This window comes from Mus caroli, unplaced genomic scaffold, assembly GCF_978045245.1.
Source record: "Mus caroli unplaced genomic scaffold, Mus_caroli_1 scaffold_17, whole genome shotgun sequence".
NCBI classification, from domain to species: domain Eukaryota; kingdom Metazoa; phylum Chordata; class Mammalia; order Rodentia; family Muridae; genus Mus; species Mus caroli.
This window is the reverse complement of record NW_028227272.1, coordinates 16,182,211-16,207,518: the sequence shown is the minus strand read 5'-3', so window position 1 is coordinate 16,207,518 and position 25,308 is coordinate 16,182,211. Positions and strand designations below refer to the sequence as shown.

At 36.8% G+C, this 25,308-nt stretch overlaps 1 protein-coding gene and 1 non-coding gene across 2 annotated transcripts; one reads left to right on the top strand and one right to left on the bottom strand.

Moving 5' to 3' along the window:
* Positions 1-18,570: 18,570 nt before the first annotated feature.
* On the bottom strand, positions 18,571-18,706 carry LOC115029637 (small nucleolar RNA SNORA17). Its single transcript, XR_003835202.1, has one exon. It is a non-coding gene; the product is annotated as a small nucleolar RNA SNORA17 (small nucleolar RNA).
* Positions 18,707-22,211: 3,505 nt separating this feature from the next.
* On the top strand, positions 22,212-23,152 carry LOC110311257 (olfactory receptor 2M3-like). Its single transcript, XM_021184519.1, is given in 2 exon segments — positions 22,212-22,593; positions 22,596-23,152. Coding segments are annotated over 2 exon segments (939 nt in total).
* The last annotated feature ends 2,156 nt before the right edge of the window (positions 23,153-25,308 follow it).

The following is a 25,308-nucleotide window of genomic DNA, read 5'->3' as shown; positions in this document are numbered from 1 at the left end:
AACAGGCCAGAGTTTTCACGACCCATAGTAAGAGGGCCCTCCCATATCAACTAATAGTTATTTAAAATGTACTATATTTTACATATTCTTTGACTGATGTATTGATTTCTTCCATCATCTATATTATGTCTGATATTCTTTCTTCCATTTGTTATATTTTGTTGGTGATGCTTGTGTCTATGGTTCCTATTCTCCTTCCTAGGTTTGTGATTCTCTTTATTGTTTTTATCTCCATTTTCAGTTCCTGGACACTTTTATTCACATCCTTCATTTGTTTGATTACATTTTCCTGTACTTTTTATTTATTCTATTTCTCTTTAAAGGCCTCTACCTGTTTGAATGTATCTTTCTGTATTTCTTTAAGTGGTTTATTAATTTCTTCCTTAAAGGCAAAAGTCTACAAAAAGAAAAATAAAAGAAGCTATAATTACTAAAACACAAAATGAGATTGAGGACATAAATAGAAAATGGACACACACTCACACAGATTTCATCTTAAAATAAAAACTTTGTTATTTGAGTTTTACTTACAATTTTTATTTTATATTCATGGGTATTTTGCCACATATGTATAGTGCCTGTAATGTCCAGTGGAGGGTGGCTGGTCTTCTTGGATCTGAAATTATTGATGATTGTCATTTGGCATGTGTGTACTGGGAATTAAATCTGGTTCTGCTGGAAGAGCTCTGAAACTATGAGATATCTCCACAACCCCAATGAGTTTATTATTAGTCTCAAATTGCTAATACAAAGACAAATATGAATTGACAGATTAAGAATCTAACTTCATCTTTCCATTTTCTATGAGAAACTCTTACCTTCAAAAATGAAAGAAAGAAAGGAAGAAAAAAAAGCAAAGCAAACTAAAGCACATCCTTGGAATGAAAGAATGGGAAAAGGTATTTCAAGTAAATGGAATGAGAAAAAGAGCAGGAATTGCTAATCTAGTATCTAAAATGGAGTTCAAACCTCTATTAATATGGAGGGAAAATATCAAGGGAACAATATACTCCTAAACATGTATTGACCCACTACTGGACCACAGTTTCATTAAAAGCACACTTCTGGACTTAAAGACAGATTATCACTAATTCTGTATTGGTTAGTGATTTTAGTATACCATTTTTCCCAATGAGTAGGTCACCTGGACAACAACAACAGCAATCATAATAACAACAAACAAGAGAAATAGTGGATTAAAATGGCATAACAGGTATCTTAAAGGACATTTCAATAAAAGGAATGTACATTTTACTCAGTAGATTAAAGAAGATTCTCTAAAGTAGAACACATACAAGACATAACACAAGTTTTAGCAAACACATAAAATTTGAAATAACTCTGTGTATTCTATGTGACCACATTGCAATAAACTCAAAAGCAACAGATAAATAATCTCTAGTATTTATATAAACTAATGGAGATTAAAGACACACTACTGAAGTGGAAATTGATCAGAGAAGAAATCAAGAACTGAATAAGAAAATATCCTGAAATTTAATAAAATCAAACCACACCAAATCATCTAGAAAATATTAAAGTAGTTATCAAAGGGAAATTTATATCTCTAAGACTTTGTATAAAATAAGCAGAAAGAGTACAAACAGGCAATTTAATGATGCAACTAAATAATTTGGAAATAAGGAAGCTAAACTCAAGTTCAGTAGATGGAGAAAATAAAATTAGAACAGAAATTAATAAAGCAGATACAGAAATTAATATGAAGAATCAATAAATCCTTGAAAATATAAATAAGAACAACAGATACTGAATGCTATTAATCAGAAGAAAGAGAAATGAAACTCATATTAATACAATCAAGCCAGGCAGTGGTGGCATATGCCTTTAACCCCAGCACTTGGGAGTCAGAGGCAGGCGGATTTCTGAGTTCGAGGCCAGCCTGGTCTAGTATTCCATTCCTCTTTCAGCACAGTACCTGAAGTATTAAATAAACAGAACAGGCAAAGAAATTAATGGGATTCTACTAGGAAAAGAAACAAAATCATTCTTATTTGCAGATGAAATGATATTATGCATACAAATTCTTTTAAAGACTGAGTAGGAACTTTCTAGAAAAACCCCACCACTTTCAGCAAATTTGTAAGATACAAAATCATCTTTTTATATACCAATAAGAATGCATGCAGCTAAAAGGATAATGAAAACCTGTAAAAAAATCAACAGAAAAATAAAAACTCTACATATCTAAAAATAAACCTAACCAAGGATGTGAAAGAATGTGTAATGTATAACATTAGAATTAATAAAAATCCCTAAGATGTCCATCATGGAAATAGAAGAAATCATCCTAAAATTTGTTTGGGTACAAAAAAAAACCCTCTGAATAGCCAAAATATTCAAAGAGAGAAAAAGATCTATGCTGGAGGGATTACAGAACAGACTTCAATATATATTACAGATCTATAGTAATAAAAAAGAATTACACTGATTCAGAAATAGACTCATAGATCAATGGTACATAATAAAAAACTAGGCATGAGTGTACATAATAACAGTTTTATTTGCCAAAAAACTATGCACTCAAGAAAAGACAATATCTTAATAAGTTGTGCTTAGAATAAACTGGATCTCCTCATGTAGAAGAATGAAATTAGACACATGTCTATCACTATGCACAAAAATCAACTCTGAAAGGATAAATGTCTTTAATGTGAAGCCTAAAATTTTGAGAATGCTAGGAGAAAATGAAATATAGGTGTGAAAAAAGAGTTCCTGAGTAGTACTCCATTTGTCCAAGAGTTAATGCCAGTAACTGACAAAAACTGAATTCCTTCTTTACAACAAGGGAAACTTCCACAATCTGCACAGGCTTGAAATGAACAGACTTAGGCAACTGGGAATAATGAAACCATAGATATACATACAGAAAAGCTGGAACTGGGTGCTGTGTTCTCTAATGGACCTGGGTCAAAGTCATCTGAAAATTCAGCATGCTTACTATATACAGTATGAACAAAGAGGTGTGCATAACCTAAACTCAGTAGGGTGGCAGTCTCAAATGGAAGTCACCATGGAGGAGAAAGCTGTGGCAGATATTTTCTGCATACACTGATTCTAGCTAAAGACCAACTGCATGTAAAACTTCATACTTAAATCATATGAAGGCTTTTTCATTCCTCTGAGCCTGACAGAGAGAAGGTTTGCTATTTCCACAGGTCTGAGGTATTAGGGTCCTTAATATGGCCAAGTTCATATCAATGCATAATTGACATTCATTCAGGACTTCATTTGTTCCCTGCAGATAACAATCACTCAAGTGAAAAGAAAGCCCTGAGAATGAGAAAGAATCTTTGCAAGGTATACATATTATAGACGGTTAATAAGAAAACTACACAGAATTTACAAAACCCCAAACCCAGAAGACATACTTTCCAGTTAAAATATGGATATAGACCTGAATGACATATGTCTCCACAGACACTTGCATTTGAACACTTATTCCATGTTGGTAACACTTTATGAGGACATTGCATGAGCACAATGGTGTTACTTAGAATAAATTGGATGTCTATATATGGGAGAATGAAATTAGACCCATATCTATCACCCTGGATAGGTATTCACTCTCTCTCTCTCTCTACCATCTTTAGGTCTTAAACCCTTAACCTAGGTGAGCTAACATTTGGTGTTGCAGCTGGCCTCATATGAAGCTGGATATTTACTCCTACTCAGACAATCTGCAAACCTTCCTTCTATCCCAGATTGTACTGGAGCCAATAGACCATATACATCTCTGCATGAATCAGATAAAGTGTACCTCCATCATTAAACTGTCCATTATTTCAGGATAAACATTGAGCCAAACCACTATACATGGCCCTAAATGGCATGGACAAAATAAGACATTTCCCTCCCAACAGCTGCCTGTCACATCCTACTTCTAGGCAGAAGATTGGTGAGCTCAAGAAAAGAAAAGAAAAGAAAAGAAAAGAAAAGAAAAGAAAAGAAAAGAAAAGAAAAGAAAAGAAAAGAAAAGACAAAGGGAATAACTTACTCTGAATGTTCAGATTGCATGGCAGAAACAAAAACCATATGAAAAAAAAATGAAACAATACAAAATAGTTGGCATTCTGTTCTTGTGGCCCCTTCTTAGAATTGGAAACAAAACACCCATGGTAGGAGTTACAGAGACAAAGTTTGGAGCTGAGACGAAAGGATGGACCATTTAGAGACTGCAATACCCGGGGATCCATCTCATAATTAGCCTCCAAATGCTGACACCTTTGCATACACAAGCAAGATTTTGCTGAAAGGACCCTGATATAGTTGTCTCTTATGAGGCTATGCCGGGGTCTGGCAAACACAGAAGTTGATGCTCACAGTCATCTATAGGATGGAACACAGGGCCCCCAATGGAGGAGCTAGAGAAAGTACCCAAGGAGCTGAAGGAGTCTGCAACGCTATAGGTGGAACAACAATATGAACTAGCCAGTACCCCTGGAGCTTGTCTCTAGCTGCATATGTATCAGAAGATGGCCTAGTTGGCCATCTTTGGGAAGAGAGGCCCCTTGGTCTTTAAAACTTTATATGCCTCAGTACGGGGGGAACGCCAGAGCCAAGAAGTGGGAGTGGGTGGGTAGGGGAGGGGGACGGTCTGGGGGACTTTTGGGATAGCATTTGAAATGTAAATGAAGAAAATACCTAATTAAAAAAATAGTACCTAGCCCAATTTCAAAAAAGTCCATATGCATTGGTTATCAAGAATGGCTTAGATGAAATTCAAAACATGAAATTCAAAGTAATAATTGTACATATTAAAGGGTTTAATGAATTTAAAGGACACAAACACACACATGGATAAATTACGAATACAGTACTAAATTGGTTACTGCTAAAGCAAATAAGAAAGTCAATTTGTAATATGGAAATAGAATTCAATAGAAATGTTGAAATGCTAAAAAATACTAAACTGAAATGAAGCTGGAAAGGAAAAATCAGTAGGTCAAATTAAAATGTAAGAAAGTAGAAATTCTCAGTTACAGAATAGACCATGTGGAACATTGAATGTCAGAGCTCAAAGCAAAAGTAGAGAAATTGACAATTCAGTCAAAGAAAAATTAAAATTGAAAATATATACATGAACAGAATATATAGAATCTTTTTGAATGCCATGTAAAAGACAAATGATCAAGAAAGCCAAATACTGATCTCGGTTCCAGGACCCCACCAAGTGTATTCTGCACAGGTGAGAGTACAGAATACAGAAGCTAAGAGCGTCTGGGATAGGGGGGAGCCACAGAGCTTCTAAGGCAGCCCCCTTTTCGGGCCCCAGACAGCTGGCCACTTTCCCGGCCAGAGGTTAGAGATCTGACCGGCCCTGGAGCACTTTGCTTGAGCATCAGCAGCAGACATCCTGGTTCCAGGACCCCACGGGGTGTATTCTGCACAGGCCCCAGACATCCGGCCACTTTCCCGGCCAGAGGAAAGGGGTTCATGTTGCGAGGGAGCTCTTTGCCTGAGCATCAGCAGCAGACACCTTGGTTCCCTGACCCACCAAGTGTATTCTGCACAGACAGCTGGCCACTTTCCCAGCCAGAGGATAGGGATCCGACCAGCCTGGGAACGCTTTGCCTGAGCATCTGCAGCAGACATCTTGGTTCCGGGACCCCACCAAGTGTATTCTGCACAGCCCCAGAGATTACCAGATGGTGAAAGGCAAATGCAAGAATACTACTAACAGAAATAAAGACCACTCACCATCATCAGAACTCAGCACTCCCACCCCACCTAGTCCTGGGCACCGCAACACAACCGAAAAGCTAGACCTGGATTTAAAAGCATATCTCATGATGATGGTAGAGGACATCAAGAAGGACTTTAATAACTCACTTAAAGAAATTCAGGAGAGCACTGCTAAAGAGTTACAAGTCCTTAAAGGAAAACAGGAAAACAAAACCAAACAGGTAGAAGTCCTCAAAGAAAAACAGGAAAACACATCCAAACAGGTGATGGAAGTGAACAAAACTATACTAGACCTAAAAGGGGAAGTAGACACAATAAAGAAAACCCAAAGTGAGGCAACACTGGAGATATAAGCCCTAGGAAAGAAATCTGGAAAAATAGATGCGAGCATTAGCAACAGAATACAAGAGATGGAAGAGAGAATCTCAGGTGCAGAAGATTCCATAGAGAACATTGGCACACTAATCAAAGAAAATAAAAAATGCAAAAGGATCCTAACTCAAAACATCCAGGAAATACAGGACACAATGAGAAGACCAAACCTACGGATAATAGGAGTTGATGAGAATGAAGATTTTCAACTTAAAGGGCCAGCAAATATGTTCAACAAAATTTTAGAAGAAAACTTCCCAAACCTAAAGAAAGAGATGCCCATGAAGAAGCCCACAGAACTCCAAATAGACTGGACAAGAAAAAAAATTCCTCCCGACACATAATAATCAGAACAACAAATGCACTAAATAAAGATAGAATATTAAAAGCAGTAAGGGGGAAAGGTCAAGTAACATATAAAGGCAGGCCTATCAGAATTACACCAGACTTTTCACCAGAGACTATGAAAGCCAGAAGAGCCTGGACAGATGTTATACAGACACTAAGAGAACACAAATGCCAGCCCAGGCTACTATACCCGACCAAACTCTCAATTACCACAGATGGAGAAACCAAAGTATTCCACGACAAAACCAAATTCACACATTATCTTTCCACGAATCCAGCCCTTCAAAGGACAATAACAGAAAAAAAAAAATACAAGGACGGAAATCACGCCCTAGAAAAAGCAAGAAAGTAATCCCTCAACAAACCAAAATGAAGACTGCCACAAGAACAGAATGTCAACTCTAACAACGAAAATAAAAGGAAGCAACAATTACTTTTCCTTAATATCTCTTAATATCAATGGACTCAGTTCCCCAATTAAAAGACATAGACTGACACACAGGCTACACAAACAGGACCCAACATTCTGCTGCTTACAGGAAACCCATCTCAGGGAAAAAGACAGACACTACCTCAGAGTGAAAGGCTGGAAAACAATTTTCCAAGCAAACAGTCTGAAGAAACAAACTGGAGTAGCCATTCTAATATCAAATAAAATCAACTTTCAACCCAAAGTTATCAAAAAAGACAAGGAGGGACACTTCATACTCATCAAAGGTAAAATCCTCCAAGAGGAACTCTCAATTCTGAATATCTATGCTCCAAATGCAAGGGCAGCCACATTCACTTTAGTAGAGCTCAAAGCACAAATTGCACCTCACACAATAATAGTGGGAGACTTCAACACACCACTTTCATCAATGGACAGATCATGGAAACAGAATCTAAACAGGAACACAGTGAAACTAACAGAAGTTATGAAACAAATGGACTTAAAAGATATCTACAGAACATTTTATCCTAAAACAAAATGATATACCTTCTTCTCAGAACCTCACGGGACCTTCTCCAAAAGTGACCATACAATTGGTCACAAAACAGGCCTCAACAGATACAAAAATATTGAAATTGTCCCATGCATCCTATCAGACCACCATGGACTAAGGCTGATCTTCAATAACAACATAAATAATGGAAAGCCAACATTCACGTGGAAACTGAACAAAACACTTCTCAATGAAACCTTGGTCAAGGAAGGAATAAAGAAAGAAATTAAAGACTTTTTAGAGTTTAATGAAAATGAAGCCACAACATAACCAAACCTATGGGACACAAAGAAAGCATTTCTAAGAGGGAAACTCATAGCTCTGAGTGCCTCAAAAAAGAAACTGGAAAGAGCACACACTAGCAGCCTGAAACCACATCTAAAAGCCCTAGAAAAAAAGGAAGAAAATTCACCCAAGTGGATTAGACGGCAGGAAATAATCAAACTCAGGGGTGAAATCAACCAAGTGGAAACAAGAAGAACTATTCAAAGAATTAACCAAACTCGGAGTTGGTTCTTTGAGAAAATCAACAAGATAAATAAACCCTTAGCTAGACTCACTAGAGGGCACAGGGACAACATCCTAATTAACAAAATCAGAAATTAAAAGGGAGACATAACAACAGATCCTGAATAATTCCAAAACATAATCAGATCCTTCTACAAATGGCTATACTCAACAAAACTGGAAAACCTGGATGAAATGGACAAATTTCTAGACAGATATCAAGTACGAAGGTTAAATCAGGATCAAATTAACGATCTAAACAGTCCCATATCCCCTAAAGAAATAGAAGCAGTCATTAATAGTCTCCCAGCCAAAAAAAGCCCAGGACCAGATGGTTTTAGTGCAGAGTTCTACCAGACCTTCAAAGAAGACCTAATTCCAGTTCTGCACAAACTATTCCACAAAATAGATAGAAGGAACTCTACCCAGCTCATTCTATGAAGTCACAGTTACTCTGATACCTAAACCACAGAAAGATCCAACAAAGATGGAGAACTTCAGACCAATTTCCCTTATGAATATTGATGCAAAAATCCTCAATAAAATTCTCGCTAACCGAATCCAAGAGCACATTAAAACAATCATCCATCCTGACCAAGTAGGTTTCATTCCAGGGATGCAGGTATGGTTTAATATTCAGAAATCCATCAACGTAATCCATTATATAAACAAACTCAAAGACAAAAACCACATGATCATCTGGTTAGATGCAGAAAAAGCATTCAACAAGATCCAACACCCATTCATGATAAAAATCTTGGAAAGATCAGGAATTCAAGGCCCATACCTAAACATGATAAAAGCAATCTACAGCAAACCAGTAGCCAACATCAAAGTAAATGGTGAGAAGCTTGAAGCAATCCCACTAAAATCAGGGAGTAGACAAGGCTGTCCACTCTCTCCATACCTATTCAACATTGTACTTGAAGTCCTAGCCAGAGCAATTCGACAACAAAAGGAGATCAAGGGGATACAAATTGGAAAAGAAGAAGTCAAAATATCACTCTTTGCAGATGATATGATAGTATATATAAGTGACCCTAAAAATTCCACCAGAGAACTCCTAAACCTGATAAACAGCTTCAGTGATGTAGCTGGATATAAAATTAACTCAAACAATTCAATAGCCTTTCTCTACACCAAGAAAAAACAGGCTGAGAAAGAAATTAGGGAAACAACATCATTCTCAATAGTCACAAATAATATAAAATATCGTGGCATGACTCTAACTAAGGAAGTGAAAGTTCTGTATGATAAAAACCTCAAGTCTCTGAAGAAAGGAATTAAAGGAGATCTCAGAAGATGGAAAGATCTCCCATGCTCATGGATTGGCAGGATTAACATTGTAAAAATGGCTATCTTGCCAAAAGCAATCTACAGATTCAATGCAATCCCCATCAAAATTCCAACTCAATTCTTCAACGAATTAGAAAGAGAAATCTGCAAATTCATCTGGAATAACAAAAAACCTAAGATAGCAAAAACTCTTCTCAAGGATAAAAGAACCTCTGGTGGAATCACCATGCCTAACCTAAAGCTTTACTACAGAGCAATCATGATAAAAACTGCATGGTACTGGTTTAGTGACAGACAAGTAGACCAATGGAATACAATTGAAGACCCAGAAATGAACCCACACACCTATGGTCACTTGATCTTCGAAAAGGGAGCTAAAACCATCCAGTGGAAGAAAGACAGCATTTTCAACAAATGGTGCTGGCACAACTGGTTGTTATCATGTAGAATAATGTGAATTGATCCATTCCTATCTCCTTGTACTAAGGTCAAATCTAAGTGGATCAAGGAACTTCATATAAAACCAGAGACACTGAAATTTATAGAGGAGAAAGTGGGGAAAAGCCTTGAAGATATGGGCACAGGGGAAAAATTCCCGAATAGAACAGCAATGACTTGTGCAGTAAGATCGAGAATTGACAAATGGGTCCTCATGAAACTGCAAAGCTTCTGCAAGGCAAAAGACACTGTCAATAAGACAAAAAGGCCACCAACAGATTGGGAAAGGATCTTTACCTATCCTAAATCATATATGGGACTAATATCCAATATATATAAAGAACTCAAGAAGGTGGACTCCAGAAAATCAAATAACCCCATTAAAAAATGGGGCTCAGAACTGAACAAAGAATTCTCACCTGAGGAATACCGAATGGGTGAGAAGCACCTGAAAAAAATGTTCAACATCCTTAATCATCAGGGAAATGCAAATCAAAACAACCCTGAGATTCCACCTCACACCAGTCAGAATGGTTAAGATCAAAATTTCAGGTGACAACAGATGCTGGCGAGGATGTGGAGAAAGAGGAACACTCCTCCATTTTTGGTGGGATTGCAAGCTTGTACAACCACACTGGAAATCAGTCTGGCAGTTCTTTAGAAAATTGGATATAGTACTACCGGAGGATCCAGCAATACCACTCCTGGGCATATATCCAGAAGATGTCCCAACCGGTAAGAAGGACACATGCTCCACTATGTTCATAGCAGCCTTATTTATAATAGCTAGAAGCTGGAAAGAACCCCAGATGCCCCTCAACAGAGGAATGGATACAGAAAATGTGATACATTTACACAATGGAGTACTACTCAGGTATTAAAAAGAATGAATTTATGAAATTCCTAGCCAAATGGATGGACCTGGAGGGCATCATCCTGAGTGAGGTAACACAATCACAACGGAACTCACACAATATGTACTCACTGATAAATGGATATTAGCCCAAAACTTAGGATACCCAAGATATAAGCTACAATTGTCTAAACGCATGAAACTCAAGAAGAATGAAGATCAAAGTGTGGACACTTTGCACCTCCTTAGAATTGGGAACAAAACACCCATGGAAGGAGTTACAGAGACAAATTTTGGAGCTCTCAAGAAAGAATGGACCATGTAGAGACTGCCATATCCAGGGATCCACCCTATAATCAGCCTCCAAACGCTGACACCATTGCATACACTAGCAAGGTTTTCCTGAAAGGTCTCAGATATAGCTGTCTTTTGTGAGACTATGCCGGGGCCTAGCAAACACAGAAGTGGATGTTCACAGTCAGCTATTGGATGCATCACAGGGCTCCCAATGGAGGAGCTAGAGAATGTACCCAAGGAGCTAAAGGGATCTGCAACCCTATAGGTGGAACAACATTCTGAACTAACCAGTACCCCGGAGCTCTTGACTATATCTGCATATGTATCAAAAGATGGCCTAGTAGGCCATCACTGGAAAGAGAGGCCCATTGGACACATAAACTTTATATGTCCCAGTACAGCAGAACGCCAGGGCTTAAAAAATGGGAATTGGTGGGTAGGGAACTGGGGGTGGGGAGGGTATGGGGGACTTTTGTGATAGTATTGGAAATGTAATTGAGGAAAATATGTAATAAAAATATTAAAAAAAAAAAGAAAAAAGAAAAAGAAAAAGTATTGGCAAATGCTAAGAAAATCTTGGAACTGAGACAGATTTTATTGTATCAATGGCATAAGTAAACTTTAAAGGTTGTTCTAATAAAAAAAAAAAAAGAAAGCCAAATACTTCACCAAGTTAGAGGTAGGCACGGGTATTTTTAAATTAAAAACCCCAATAGCCTAGAAAATAGTACCTAGAATCAATGACTGGAACTATATAGAATTCAAACACTTCCATACACCAATGAAAACTGTGAGCACACACACACACACACACACACACACCAACTTATAGATTGGAGGAATTTCACAATTTTTTGAGAGTTATTGAAATATCCCAGAACAAAAACAAATATTTCTAAGAAAACATACTTACAGAGTATTAGTCAAACATTTTTTCAAATTGTGCCTATGTATCTTCCCATCTGATTTTTATTTGAGCCATTTTCATAAAGCTTTCATTGTAAGAATATGATAAACTACAAAAAATCAGGTGAGACAATTTTGAGAATTCAAAACTCAGACTGCATTCTAGACAAACAGAGTTTAAGAAAGAAGAAACAGAGCCTAGAGAGAGAAACAATGTGAGTTGAACAAGGATGACACCAGTGAAACATACCAAGCTGGATGGGGAAAAGACCATGAGACCTCATTCCTACAGAAAGAACTGTAGAGAACTGAGTTAAGAGAGGAGGAGACATGGTCCTGCCCAGGATAGACCACAGTGATTCATTTTGTGGTGCTGAATTTTCAGCTCTGTAAACTGACATACAACTAGCATTTCATGGACTCAACAGGTTATATATAGGAATAAATAATTCAATAACATTTGATGTAAAAAAAAGGCTATGAGTTTAAAGAAGAGTTGGAAAGGATATACAGGAAGAATGGAGAAATCTTAAAATTAAAAATGGTAGGGAATGATATTAGCTAGAATAGAAAATAGTCATAGAAATATTAAAAGCCTATGAGTGCATGAGTACCTGTAAGTCAACTTGACTTAACAGATTTAACTTGAATCCCTCATTCCTGTGGAGGCTCGATGACCCAGTGTAGGGGAATGCTACTGCACTGGGGCAGGAGTGGGTGAGCAGATGGTGGAGCATCCTCATAGAGGAATGGGAGGGCATAGGAATTTGCAGAAGGGAAATGGGAATGGGGATATTAATAATTAGTATTATTAATAAAAAATGAAAAAAGAAAGTGATTGATGAACTTGAACAATGTTCTATTTACAGTAAATAAGATGAAGCACTCAAGGATTTTACCTAACTAGAATGAGAAGTTTAATTGCTGCTTTTTACCTATTTTTATGAACTTTATATAGAGTTCAAAAATATGATATAGAAAGTAAGTGAAAATGGGGTTCAATATGTAAATGATAAACAGACCGAGGAAACAAAATAAGAATTTATCATTCAATAATAAAATGAAGTAACTCTCTCTTTTTCCTAATTTGTGAATCATTTTTATCAAGTTTAAACCTACATTTTGTAAATCACTAGGAAGAAAAGTAGCTGGCACCATGCAGTGTTACAATTGAAGGTAAGATGCTAAATTCCCTGGAGAAATTGTAAAAATATATGACAGGTGACTTGGCACACAATGCTGTGTGGATCTTGCTCTGGAAGTTAATGTTTTCTCAGATACCTTGTGAACAGCAATTTTTTGTTGAGAACAAGCGGAAGGTAAGAATGAGAGAAGAGTTCCATTATCCAAGATAAAATTATAAAAATATTGCCTGGTAAAAATGAGCTTATACCAAGTTACTAGAACTTAAAGAATGGTGAGAGTAAATGTAATGTGATTAATAATCCTTTGATAAGAGAATTTTAAAAGAAAACTATTTGATTTTGAAGAAAATCCTGAAATGGGTATATAAAATTTCAGAGTCTTTACATGACTCATAGACAGTGTTGGCTCAAACTCTTAGTTTCACACAGAGTAGTTTATTTTAGGCGTATTTAAGCAACACAACTTGGTGAAAAAAATCCTGATGATAATTAAGTCAACCTCATGTGAACAACAAAGCTTAAGATTTGACTCCATCACACCTCATTGTAAAGTACATGGATATCTTCCATAAAGATAAATTCTATAGCAGATCTGAGAAAAAAAGCTCAATAAAAGGGTGTGAGGGCTGATCTAGTGTGGTCTCTGGTCACTCAGATAGTGAAACGGTCACCAGGGCATTATGCGTGTCTTCCCCCAGCCTTCTGGCTACGTTACTACTAAATGTGTAAAGCAATAGTGTGTCATATTTTAAATGGATTACTCTAAAATCTATAACAATATTTTATTCTTTTTATAGTAAACACTCTTCCTTGATATTTTCTTCCTTCTCCTCTTTCTCCTTTTTTTCCTTGACTCTTCCTTCTCCTTCAGTACAGGATATCTAAATTAGGATATTATCTATGCTGGGGATCTATCTCAATGGTCTATCTATAATCTATATCTATGCTCTATCATTACACTACTCTCTAGAGTAGTACTCAGTTCATTTTTCAATTTTTCAGTATTATATTACTGGCTTCTGCTATGTTTTCTTTTCATTTTCCACACTGTGATTGGGAGCCTGGGTAGAGTTCAGAGAGACTTTCCTCAATTAAGATGAAGTAATATTGACTTTAACTTTCTGTAATAGGACAAAGAAAAATAAATCACACGTTGGGGCTGGTTTATGAGGAAGTGATGATACTGTATATTAAAAGTCTTAATTTATTCATGCGTTTTGAAAAATATAGAACACAGAGAAATGTCTATGTTCAAGTACGTTCCTAACAATACTATAGGTTTTGTATATTTGTTCTTATTACTAACAACTAAATTCTGTAATTGTGATGACATTTCTTTAAACTCAAAATAATCAAGGTATCACTAAATGAGAGTTAGGAAAAATGGAGAGACTTGATCAGGTCTACTCACAAACTGCTGACTTCTAGGCAGGTTTTACAATTTCCTAAATGAGTTGATGATTTCTCTCATGTGTGTAGAATGGGAGCAGGTATAAGTTTGTTGTCAATAGGAGGTACATAAAACAATGACAAACAAGTTGGGGTAGAAAACCCTCTGTTGTTAGTCAGTAATGGACACTGGCACATCACAATGCTTAAGAATAATATTTCCTCCGTTAAATCATAATTGGAAATGTGGTTTTAAGCTGCTGCAAGGGAATTTTGTTTGGAGGTTTAAAAATATAATGAATTGTGGCAATATATTAGCTCCTACAGTTTTCTCAGGTATATGTACGAAATTGAGAATAAATCAAATGTATGCCCTAATTAGATAAAAGATGAACAAACGACAATTGATGAAGGTTAAAGAAGTGAATGACTCATGAATTTTCTTGTCCAAAGTTGGTTTAGTGTTCTTGGTCTTTAAATTTATAGTATACTTAATAGCACAACTTAAGTTGACTTGAAAGACTTGATATGCTGGGTACTCTGAGATCTTTCAAGGATGTAGCTCATTTTGCTTAAATACTATTTAGTATGATTGAGCATACAAAAGCAAGTTTTCAAGTGTTGTTGATGTATGTTGATTTTCTTATAGTGTGGAGTCATTTCTCTCCTTTTTTCCTTTTATTGGATATTTTCTTACATTTCAAATGTTATTCCCTTTCCTGCCTCCTCATCCCATCCTCTCTCCCTCCTGTTTCTATGATGTTGTTCCCCCACCCACCCACTCCCTCCTTCCTACCCTGGCATTTCCCTACACTGGGGCATAGAACCTTCACTTGACCAAGGGCTTCTCCTCCCATTGATGACTGACAAGGTCATCCTCTGCTACATAGGCGGCTGGAGCCATCGGCCCTCCATGTGTACTCTTTGATTGGTGGTTTAGTCCCTGGGAGCTCTGGGGGCTCTAGTCGGTTGATATTGTTGTTCTTCCTATAGGGTTGCAAACCCCTTCAGCTTTTAGAGTCATTTCTATGGTTGTAGGATTTACTAACTTTAATACATTAATAATTATTTAGAATACAGTTTAGGTAATGTTGCAATGATCATTTAAAAATTACTTTCTTAGTATGATATAAGAAATAATTGGATTAAAATTGTAAATATTGCTATATGATTATTGGTCCACCCTCATATATTCATTTTTAAATGCACACTTACAACAAAGTAAATAGGGCCCAATATCTCATTCTGAGACTTTTTGTGATTATCATACTGACTTTGAACTAAAATGCTATTGTATTAGGTTTTCATTTTCATTCATGTCAGGGTAAAATATTCTCCCATGTCTTTACTGTGGTTTTAGAAACAAAGCCTGTATTCTTTGGAAAATATTCTAAATACAATTTTAAATTAGCTATATACCAAATATTTCTGAATTACCAATGGCAGGTAAAGAGTAGCCTACATCTGTTTTAAAAAGATTTCATGATGAATGGTAAATATTAAACTTTTCTGGGGATTTAAGGACAAACTTTTACAAATTGTAGTTAGGAATTATACTGGTTTGGTAAATTAGTGACTGTATGTTGTTCTCTAAAACCATGAATTCCTTAGCACCAAATAATTTTGTTTATAGTACCAGGCATAGTTTTCCACGTTTTAGGCAGGTCTTAAATCCAGCAGAGACCTGAGGTTTCTGCCAAGGTATGAGTTCCACTACCACACCTGTTGGGTTATTATGTCATACTAGTCATTGATGTGGTTTAAGGCATTATAGATTGGAAGGAATGTTGATTGCTTCCCTCCTTTGAAGCATGCATAGTCACTTATGGAATCATCAAAGCTAGTCCTTAGGGATAAAGAATTCAGGTCAGTTCCAGCTCAGGTGTTTCTTGGACCTGTTTCTGAAGTGCACAGTGTATAGATTTCTAATTTATATATGTGATTTTATAAATTTACTTAATTATGTTATGTTCCAGTGTACTTTTCTGATTTTATTAATTTGGGCATTCTGTCTGTTTGTCTGTTTATTTTGATTAATCTGGCTCAAGGCTTACCAATCTTGTTAAAGGATCAACAATGTGTTTCACTGGTTATTTGTATTGTTTCCTAAATTCTATTTTGTTAATTTTATCCATGACTTTTATTTTATATTCCCCTCAACTCCTTTTGGATGTTGTATATTGATTTAGCAAAGCCTTAAGGTATATTATTAATTATTAATATAAAATCTCCCCAGTTTTAAAACTTTTTATTGGTAAATTTGACATACACTCCAATACCACTCATCTCTCCTTCTTTCACACCTTCTCTCCATTGTTACATCTTCCCCTAAACATGTTAAAGCTGTAGTGTGGCCGGGCGTGGTGGCACACCCCTTTAATCCCAGCACTCGGGAGGCAGAGGCAGGCGGATTTCTGAGTTCGAGGCCAGCCTGGTCTACAAAGTGAGTTCCAGGACAGCCAGGGCTATACAGAGAAACCCTGTCTCAAACAAACAAACAAACAAACAAACAAGCAAACAAACAAACAAAAAATAAAACAAAAAACAAAAACCAACAACAACAAAGCTGTAGTGTGTAACAGAATGTACCACAGTATACATTTTTGTATACACTTCTTTGCTTGAAATGTTCACTAAAATGAGTCACTGAAATGAGTCATTGAAAAAGCCTTTGACTTCTGCTACACTGTCAATACAAGCACCTCACTGGGACTTTTCTCAGACATACTGTTATTGCCCTGTGTCATGGACATCCTACAGCTTTGGATCTGTAGGACTGGCACTACAGATGTTCATCAGTGGGGTAGATATTGGGGTGAGCCAATTCAATACCCTGGTTCTTGCTTTGAGAGGAATCTTAGCTTGACAGTCTGCTTCCTCTTGTGCCCATGTGACTAGCTTACAAGCAACCCCTGAAACCAGGGCCAGCTATACCCTGATGGCCAGTTATGGTGTCAGGCCCCTTTCCCAAGTGTTGCAGCTGGTGAAGGATATGGCCAGTCCTCCCACTCTCATGACTCTGGGGCCAGTTCTCCCACATGCCATAGACAGTGAGGGATGAGGGAGAAAAAAGGATGTGTCTTTCCTTCATCCTCACTACAGCCCAGAAGACAAGAAACAGTGGTGGTTCTACTGTGCTCATATCTTCATGTACTGCTCAACAACAACTCCCACATTTAGGGGCAGCTCTATCTTGTTGTCCAGGGGAGGTGCAGGGCCCACTGTCCTGAGTGCTATAGTATGAAAGGGGCAAGGACCACACTTATGCTTTTATCTTGCCTGCTGTAGGTGACAAGAAACTAGAGGGGACAACTCTTTTTCCTCTACATCACTACACAGCAGAAAACTGACCAGGCTAGCTCTCCCATGCCTACATATGGTTTATGCACAATTCCTGCAGTGTACAGAGATTGCTCTACCAAATACTACAGTTGGCTAGGGTTGAGGTCATCTCTACTGCTATTATGGTTCAGGGTCAGCTTATGCCCAAGATGACTGAGTGAGAGGTGGGGACAATTCTGCACAGCCCTTAGACATCAACATATCTCCAAATGGCAGCCCAAACAAGGGACGTCTACTCTAACCATGGGACTGCCACCATAGACCCATATTTATTCCCTGGAGGCAGTAGCAACAGAGGCCAGGTCTCTACCATAGTCTCAGGTGGCATTACAGGATACGCACACCAGTCTGTTCCTAATTACCCTCAAGTCTCTTTTCATTATGCCCAGAAGACAAGAAACAGCACTGGTTCTACTGTGTTCATTTCTTCATGTACTGCTCAGCAACAACTCCCACATTTAGGGACAGCTCTATCTTGTTGTCCAGGAGAGGTGCAGGGCCCACTGTCCTGAGTGATATAGTAGGCAAGGGGCAGGGACCACACTTATTCACACTTATGCTTTTTTCTTGCCTGCTGCTCTCGTCATTATTATCTTTCTGTTTCTCATTTTCTTTTATGTCTCCACCACTTACTTGTTCTTCTAGTGATGCCCAGATTCTCTGAGTATCAGAGATCATCTCAGGAATGATCTTAGGAGTGCTATTCCTGGCTCAGGCAATTTTTCTGGGAAGGGGTGCCAGACAGGTGGTCATACAAGGCTTGCTCCCCTGGCTGTACTGCCATGACACTGATTTAGTGGTCTTCTTGGGTTGGCCCTCCAGAGAGATAACTTACAGGGCTTCTCTGCTGTGGGATCACTCTTAGCTAGTTCAAAATGGGGTTCTTCTAATATCTGGTTTGTTTGTTTTTTTCCTGGAAGCCCAGTAGGGCACCCTGGCACCCAGCTGGTAGTCATCTCAAGTACTCTTTCTTTTGTTCCCCTTAGAGTTTCTTAGGATACTCATTGTTCAGATGTTCATTGGTCTGAACACTGAATGTAGACATAACCTCTCTCCCCTCTGCCACCAACTGATACACATGTGACACAGTAGCCACACCAGCAATGCCTCTAGGCGTGAGCAGGTTTTTTGTTTGTTTGTTTGTTATTATGTAGTTACTTAGTCTCTTAATTTTTTCTCTTTGGAGTCTCATTGATGTTTTCCATATATTTTGTATGGCATGTTCTCATTCTCATTTAATTTTAGGATTTAAAAAAACTATTTGGCTAGGTAGGGTATAGACTCCATTAGGGAATTCGACATTTTCATGTTCCTAAATTGACATGATATTAAAATGACTCCAATGACTTCTTGCATTAGTCATATATCAGATGATACCTCAAACCTCATTAGAGAAGCATCTTCTTAGAAGTGGTGCATAAAATCAAGAAAACTGGTTTTTTTGTTGTTGTTTTGTTTTGTTTCTTTTTAGAAATAACAGAGAAATTGCACATATAAACTCAGTATTTGTGAAATTTTGCACAAGACTTGTAACTAGGTAAAGACATTTAAAGTCTTCAGCACAAAGTGAGGAATCAACAGGGGATCCATCCCATAATCAGCCTCCAAATGCTGACACCATTGCATTCACTAGCAAGATTTTGCTGAAAGGACCCTGATATAGCTGTCTCTTGTGAGGCTAAGCCAGGGCCTAGCAAACACAAAAGTGGATGCTCACAGTCAGCTATTGGATGGATCACAGGGCCCCCAATGGAGGAGCTAGAGAAAGTACCCAAGGAGCTAAAGGAATCTGCAACCCTATAGGTGGAACAACAATATGAACTAACCAGTACCCCCAGGAGCTCTTGTCTCTAGCTGCATATGTATCAGAAGATGGCCTAGTTGGCCATCAGTGGAAAGAGAGGCCCATTGGTCATGCAAACTTTATATGCCTAAGTACAGGGGAATGCCAGGGCCAAGAAGTGGGAGTGGGGGGGAGGATGGGGGGGAGGGCATGGGGGACTTTTGGGATAGCATTGGAAATGTAAATGAAGAAAATACCATAAAAAAAGAAAATCTCACCACTACATGATGAGTCAGTTTCTTTAATAATGTAATTATGATAGGTCTACTACATGCCAAACCAAGTCCTTTCCTAAGATTAATTGGGCAAAACAACTGGAATTGGTCGGAGAAAAAGCAAAGAAATCTCAAAATTGGGTTGAAAAAGGGAAGTAAGTGTGGGGAGGATGATTATGGAAGGAGGTGGAGGTTAGAATGTTCTCTAAATACATTGTACAAAAATCTGAAAAATTAATTGAAATATTGTTTTTTAAAAAACAGGCTGGAGAGATGGCTTAGTGGGTGAGACCCTTACCTGCTCTTCTAGTGGACTCAGGTTCAATTTCTAGGACCTACATCACAGGTCACAATTACCTATAACTCTAGTTCCATGGAATCTGATTTTCATTATTTTCAGGAATTTTTCAGATACTAATTATTCAGATGATCATAAGTAAAGACACGGACATATAAAGCATAGCTTTGAAAACAAGAACTAGGTATACTGTATTACAGATATTTTTCTACACAGCAATGATGATGGTTATTGACAAGTTTATAAATATAAAAATATATATTGTTTTGAGTTGGTTATCAATTCAGGACATAATAACAATAGAAATAGTGATAAACTCATAAATCTGCTAAATAATGCACAGATAGTTGATAAGGGAAAAAGGTTAAATTGTAGACAAAAATTTGCTCACACTGAATTAGGAAAGAAATAGACAAAACCAATGCTTTGGTTCTACAGAAGAAATACTAGGGAAAGAAACAAATCAGATAAAAGCAAAATTCAAAATAATTTTGCTTTTCATCCTTTTGCTACTATAGATTTAGGCTAGAATATTTGACATGCTATTTTTAACCTCAACCACAAAGCAGGACATGAAGATATGCAAAGTCATGCTCTTAAATTTTTTTCAAAAAATTAAAGACATTTGTTCTTTCCATATAGATCTCATTGTACTACTTCCAATTTTCCCATTCTCTTGTACAATAATGAAACTTACTAAACTTAAAAAATTATACAGCTCTGGCCTAGTTAAGACATCTTAACATAGTATACAACTGACAAAATAGAGGTTAGATATTCCTAATATGAAAATCTGAAATCTAAAAATTGACTAGTAAGTCTGTTGAGCCCAGACTTTTTTTTTTTTTTTTTGGTTTTTTGAGACAGGGTTTCTCTGTATAGCCCTGGCTGTCCTTTGAAGACCAGGCTGGCCTCGAACTCAGAAATCTGCCTGCCTCTGCCTCCCAAGTGCTGAGATTAAAGGCATGCGCCACCACCACCTGGCGAGCCCAGACTTTTTAATATAAATTGTATACCTCTAGAGGTAAAGTAAAGATAGTCAATATACTCTCCTGACCATGTTTCATTTAAAATGAACGTAGTGTTGAAATATTTGAAATGTAATTTTATTTAGTCTTATGGAACCACATAATATAGATGTTATAATTACTCAAAGTTAATGAGTGAAATTATGTTTAAGATGAATAGTTATCATTGTTCACACAGGTAAAGTAATGTGTTATAAAAGTTTGAAGTATGCAGTTATGATTCATCTAGCTATGCTATTCAGTGAAACTGTTAATATTAGACTCCTCATGTAAAAATACCTTCTGTTAAAATTATTAAATGATAAAAATATTGTTTAATGTTTACTTCCATGATGACTATTTATATTCTTAAAACACATTTTGATTAATATACTTCTAAAGTTGAAATGCTTATATGTATTAAATAATCAAGATTTATCTTAGTAAATTAGTAAATTAATTGAATTTAGTAATTTAAACAGTAAATTTCATCCTTTTTCCACATAGATTTTTTTGTCATAATCTGACATTGTAACTAACCTCCATGGAAAATGTACTAGAAAGAGCATGAAGTTCCATGTTCTCAATTTTTTTTCATAATGTTAGGTATTATGAAAAGGATGATTGACACTACACATGGGTACTGACTTCTTCCTCAGAGTAGATTACAACATTTTTGATATATGTTTTTATGGAATCTTCTATTTCTGTTTGCTAAATAGTATAAATTTAAAAGTCATATCAAACCAATCATGGTGGTGCATGCAAATCTGTAATTCTAACACTTTAGAGGTTAAGGCAAGAGGACAGTGAGTTTAAAGGCAAACATGGCTTCAGAATAAAAAGTTGTGTGTGTGGGGGGGAAGTGCTTGCCCGTGCATGTGCAAGAGAGAGAGAGAGAGAGAGAGAGAGAGAGAGAGAGAGAGAGAGAGAGAGAGAGAGAGAGAGAGAGAAGGGGAGAAGGGGAGAAGGGGAGAAGGGGAGAAGGGGAGAAGGGGAGAAGGGGAGAAGGGGAGAAGGGGAGAAGGGGAGAAGGGGAGAAGGGGGAGAGGGAGAGGAAGACAGAAGCAAAAAGAGAGACAAAAAGATAGAGTCTTAAAAATAAGTTTTAACCTTTCCTATTCCAAATAAAATAGCTGATGCACAAATATAGATTTTACTTATATTTGCATAACACTGTCTATCTAGTTTAGAAGGAAACATTAGACATGTGTATAACACAATACAACCTTTATTATGTATTTTGTCTCCTCAGTGAACATACTGATGATGCAATGGAACAACTGGACCAGGAACTCTGATTTCATCCTACTAGGATTTTTTGATCACAGCTCTCTTCATACTTTTTTCTTTTCTCTCATCCTGGCTATCTTCTTCATGGCCCTCATAGGAAATTCTGTCATGGTGATTCTCATCTACCTGGATGCCCAACTCCACACCCCCATGTACATCCTTCTCAGCCAACTTTCTCTCATGGATCTCATGCTCATCTCTACCACCGTACCCCAAATGGCCTTCAACTTCCTTTCTGGCAACAAGTCCATCTCCATGGCTGGTTGTGGAGTCCAAATATTTTTCTATGTATCTCTACTTGGAGCTGAGTGTTTTTTATTGGCTGCAATGGCCTATGACCGTTATGTAGCTATTTGTACCCATTAAGGTACCCTATTCTCATGAGTCACAAAATCTGTAGTCTAATGGCTGCCTTCTCTTGGATTCTTGGCTCCCTTGATGGTATAATAGATGTTGCAACTGTACTATCTTTTTCATATTGTGGTACCAGAGAAATACCTCACTTTTTCTGTGATATCCCTGCCCTGCTGACGATTTCATGTAGTGATACCTTGATATTTGAAAAGATTATATTTTTCTGCTGTGTAATTATGCTTATCTTCCCTGTAATCATTGTTATTGCATCCTATATCTGTGTGATTCTTGCTGTCATTAAAATGGCTTCAGCTGAGAGTCGCCACAAAGCTTTTGCCACCTGTTCATCTCATGTCATGGTGGTAGTAATATACTATGGGGCAGCCATGTTCATATACATGCAGCCCTCTTCTAGTCGTTCTCCCAATCAAGACAAAATAGTGTCAGCTTTCTACACCATTCTTACTCCACTGTTGAACCCCCTAATTTACAGCCTCCGCAACAAAGAAGTAGCTAGAGCATTAATGAAGGTATTAAGGATGGATAAGGCAGCAGGATGAGTTAGTTGATTTGTATGCTCTTTTTAAGCCATGCTTTAAGTAATTGGGTATAATTACTGAGGCAGAAGGAGTGCTATGATATAAAGTCCAGCTTGATGAACATAATATGGTCATGATTTTTCTAGGCTATATAGCAAGCTATATTTTAAAAAGCATCCTTTATGTGTAAAGTATATATATATATATATATATATATATATATATACATATATATATATATGAAACATTATAAAATGTAATATTCTTTCATTATTGTAGATTTATACCAACCAATAAAATGAAAACTGAAAAAAAAATGGCATTCTTTTTTTAAACTTTTTTTTATTAGATATTTTCTTTATATACATTTCAAATGTGAAAGTTCTCTATACTCTCCCTCCGCCCTGATACCCTACCCACCCACTCCCACTTCTTGGCCCTGGCATTCCCCTGTACTGGGACATATAAAGTTTGCAACACCAAGGGGCCTCTCTTCTCAGTGATGTCCAACTAAGCCATCTTCTTCTACATATGCAGCTAGAGACACAAGCTCTAGCAGTACTGGATAGCTCATATTGTTGTTCCACCTATAGGATTGTAGACCTCTTCAGCTCCTTGGGTGCTTTCTCTAGCTTCTCCCCAGAAAAATAAAAGTTGGCATTCTTATTTGTTCAAATATTCCATTTTTTCTGTCACCAGTTCAATGTATTATTATCAGTAATAAAATTTTTCCTTTCACAGTGATTACTCATACACATTCTTTAAGAGTTTCTTCCATTGAGTCCAATCTGGTTTGGACTTACACTTTGGCTAAATGAAACTACAAATTCTTAGATTAGTATTCAAGTCTAATAATAAAAATAAATGAAAATAGTACTCAGCTGACAAAAGAAATATACCAGATTGAAGCATAGACATGCCATGTGTATTATTCTGCACAATACTGAAGAATGAGGAATTTTCATTTATTTTGTTATCGTGCAGAAAATGATATCCTACACATGAGAGTGAAAAGTTAATAAGAATCATTTGAGTATAAGATTTATAATGCATTTTCTCTGTCTTGTTATGAACAGCAGTTACATATTAATCATTTTGATTAAATGTGTAATTCATAATGTGAAATATTTTAATAGAGAAATCTATGTTTTCTAAAATCTGTTTTTCTTAAATGTTATGACATAATATTATCATATTATGAAAGCAAATTTATGTAGCAAGATTCTAATGTTTCTAGGAGAAAAAAAACTGCTACAAACCAATGTAAATACAATTGTTTTACCTAAAGCTGTCTGTTGGGGTCTGGCTATGTCCAACAGAATCTGAGGAAGCTAAATCTAGACATTTGCTAAGGATGCAGCTCATGTGAAGCCCAGAGTTGTCTATACTTACATAGTTCTTGAAATAATTAAATTTCTATGCAGTTAAATGGCTCTTGGGTATTTATATCTTCAAAGTTAGCAGGGTATTGATCTTGTCCTCATGTTATGCCATGGTCTTCATTTAAATCTTGAAGAGTAGTTAGGTTCAGACAGAATGAGGATACCTCTCGATTTAGATTAGTTTAGATCAACCAAATTTTGTTCTGATTTTTTTTTCAAAAAATATAATCATGGTTATATCATGGTGCTATCAAGTATGGGTGACACTTTAGTGTTCTTTCTTCAAGGCTAACAAGGCATCATACAGAGCCACATCAGCAAAACCCTTTTCAGTAGTTGAAAACTTCAACTTGTGCAAATGTGATGAAATACTGTAAAGTACAAATGACTGACATTGCTCAATCATCTAAAAATCCTTTAAAATTCTTCAATGCTTTGTTTTAATGGATCAACATATAATTTAAAGGTTGATTATACATTACTAATTTCTCTGATTATCTTTACAAATAAACTTAAAAGTTTATGCAGGTCATGACTATAATCTTATCACTTAGGCCAAAACAGTAGCATTACTTTGCGTATATACAAATATAAGCCAGTTCTACATAGTGAGTCCCAGTTCAGCTTGGAATATAAGGTGAGACTTTGTCTTGAAAATTACAAAAATAGAACCCAAAGTCACCACCACCTATGATCTGTGTGCAAATAATTTTTATTCCTCATAAGCACCACTGCTTCATACCCTGTGATCCATAGTTCCCTTCATTTGTCACCTGAGGATCTATGCTCAGAACT